Below are 2,019 nucleotides of genomic sequence, written 5' to 3'. Positions count from 1 at the left end.
GAGTGGATCAGATGTGTAGAGAATCTGTGACGGGCTACTATTAGGATTCCCTGATTCACAGAAGTAGTTATTACCAATAGAAGCTGGAACGGATACTGTACTACCAGTATTACATGGACATGAACTTCCTGAGGTAGTTGACTCACTATGACCAGCTATTAGTGACCAGACGTGTTGTTGAGAAGATCCACGAGAAATAGTAACACCATCAGCACCAGTGACAATGGCAGTATTAAGAGCATCAATAGAACCAAACAGGTATCCTGTTACTCTACCACACACTTGAGAATAACTGATACCATTAGATGGGAACTGAACTGACACACACCCATTGAATAATGATGGTTTGCCACAAGCTCTAACTCCTCCTGAACTATATAGGCCAAACCCAGAAGGACAGTTCTGTGTAGCATCAGACATATTCAGATATGCTAGTCTTGTCCATCCTCCTTCTGAACCACATGGTTCTGGTAATACATTAGTCTGATGAGGCATAACACTAGAAGAAAGGGGAAAATGTACTGAGCTAGTCACTATTGGTAGACTGCTGGTAGAAAGTATCTCAGTTGGTTGGACAGTGGAGGAGCTGTCTGCTGATTCACTGCTGGTTAATACAGTTTCTATTGGTAGACTGCTGGTAGAAAGTATCTCAGTTGGTTGGACAGTAGAGGAGCTGTCTGTCAATTCACTGCTGGTTAATAAAGTTTCTATTGGTAGACTACTGGTAGAAATTATCTCAGTTGGTTGGACAGTGGAGGAGCTGTCTGTTGATTCACTGCTGGTTAATACAGTTTCTATTGGTAGACTACTGGTAGAAAGTATCTCAGTTGGTTGGACAGTGGAGGAGCTGTCTGTCAACTCACTGCTGGTTAATACAGTTTCTATTGGTAGACTACTGGTAGAAAGTATCTCAGTTGGTTGGACAGTGGAGGAGCTGTCTGTCAACTCACTGCTGGTTAATACAGTTTCTATTGGTAGACTACTGGTAGAAAGTATCTCAGTTGGTTGGACAGTGGAGGAGCTGTCTGTTGATTCACTGCTGGTTAATACAGTTTCTATTGGTAGACTACTGGTAGAAAGTATCTCAGTTGGTTGGACAGTGGAGGAGCTGTCTGTTGATTCACTGCTGGTTAATACAGTTTCTATTGGTAGACTACTGGTAGAAATTATCTCAGTTGGTTGGACAGTGGAGGAGCTGTCTGTTGATTCACTGCTGGTTAATACAGTTTCTATTGGTAGACTACTGGTAGAAAGTATCTCAGTTGGTTGGACAGTGGAGGAGCTGTCTGTTGATTCACTGCTGGTTAATACAGTTTCTATTGGTAGACTACTGGTAGAAAGTATCTCAGTTGGTTGGACAGTGGAGGAGCTGTCTGTCAACTCACTGCTGGTTAATACAGTTTCTATTGGTAGACTACTGGTAGAAAGTATCTCAGTTGGTTGGACAGTGGAGGAGCTGTCTGTTGATTCACTGCTGGTTAATACAGTTTCTATTGGTAGACTACTGGTAGAAAGTATCTCAGTTGGTTGGACAGTGGAGGAGCTGTCTGTCAATTCACTGCTGGTTAATACAGTTTCTATTGGTAGACTGCTGGTAGAAAGTATCTCAGTTGGTTGGACAGTGGAGGAGCTGTCTGTTGATTCACTGCTGGATAATACAGTCTCTGTTGGTTGAATGCTGGAGGGATTGACTAAAGAGGCAGATCCATTTAGCTCCTCTATATTACAATGCATATATTTTCTTGCTCCTCCTTTGCCTATTATATTATAATATCCTGATGAACTCTCTGGCCAAAAATTCTTAATATCCTCACAAGATAAAGTAGCTGCTGCCTGACAAGAGGATGATTCCTCATCATTAGCTAATATAATATACAGTACAGGTCATTATAATGAAGATATTGTACTAATGATTACCTGAAGATATGTTAAAGTAGTGGAGTAGGACAATACACAAGAGAACTGGTCTTAACATTTTAAAGAGAGAAGATATCAACTAACTGAATATCAACTAGTATG

The 2,019-nt window shown here is 41.1% G+C and overlaps 1 protein-coding gene across 1 annotated transcript; it reads right to left on the bottom strand.

Annotated features, from left to right (window-relative positions):
• Window positions 1-3: 3 nt before the first annotated feature.
• LOC109586602 (chitinase-like protein PB1E7.04c) lies at window positions 4-2,013 on the bottom strand (the record flags this gene model as incomplete). Its single annotated transcript, XM_020002801.1, has 2 exons — window positions 1,918-2,013; window positions 4-1,862 (listed from the first exon to the last, which is right to left on the bottom strand). Coding segments are annotated over exons 1-2 (1,917 nt in total), but the record flags the coding sequence as incomplete, so codon positions are not given.
• Between the last annotated feature and the right edge of the window lie 6 nt (window positions 2,014-2,019).

This window comes from Amphimedon queenslandica, unplaced genomic scaffold (assembly GCF_000090795.2).
Source record: "Amphimedon queenslandica unplaced genomic scaffold, v1.1 AMPQUscaffold_12830, whole genome shotgun sequence".
NCBI classification, from domain to species: domain Eukaryota; kingdom Metazoa; phylum Porifera; class Demospongiae; order Haplosclerida; family Niphatidae; genus Amphimedon; species Amphimedon queenslandica.
This window is presented reverse-complemented; position numbering and strand designations above follow the sequence as displayed.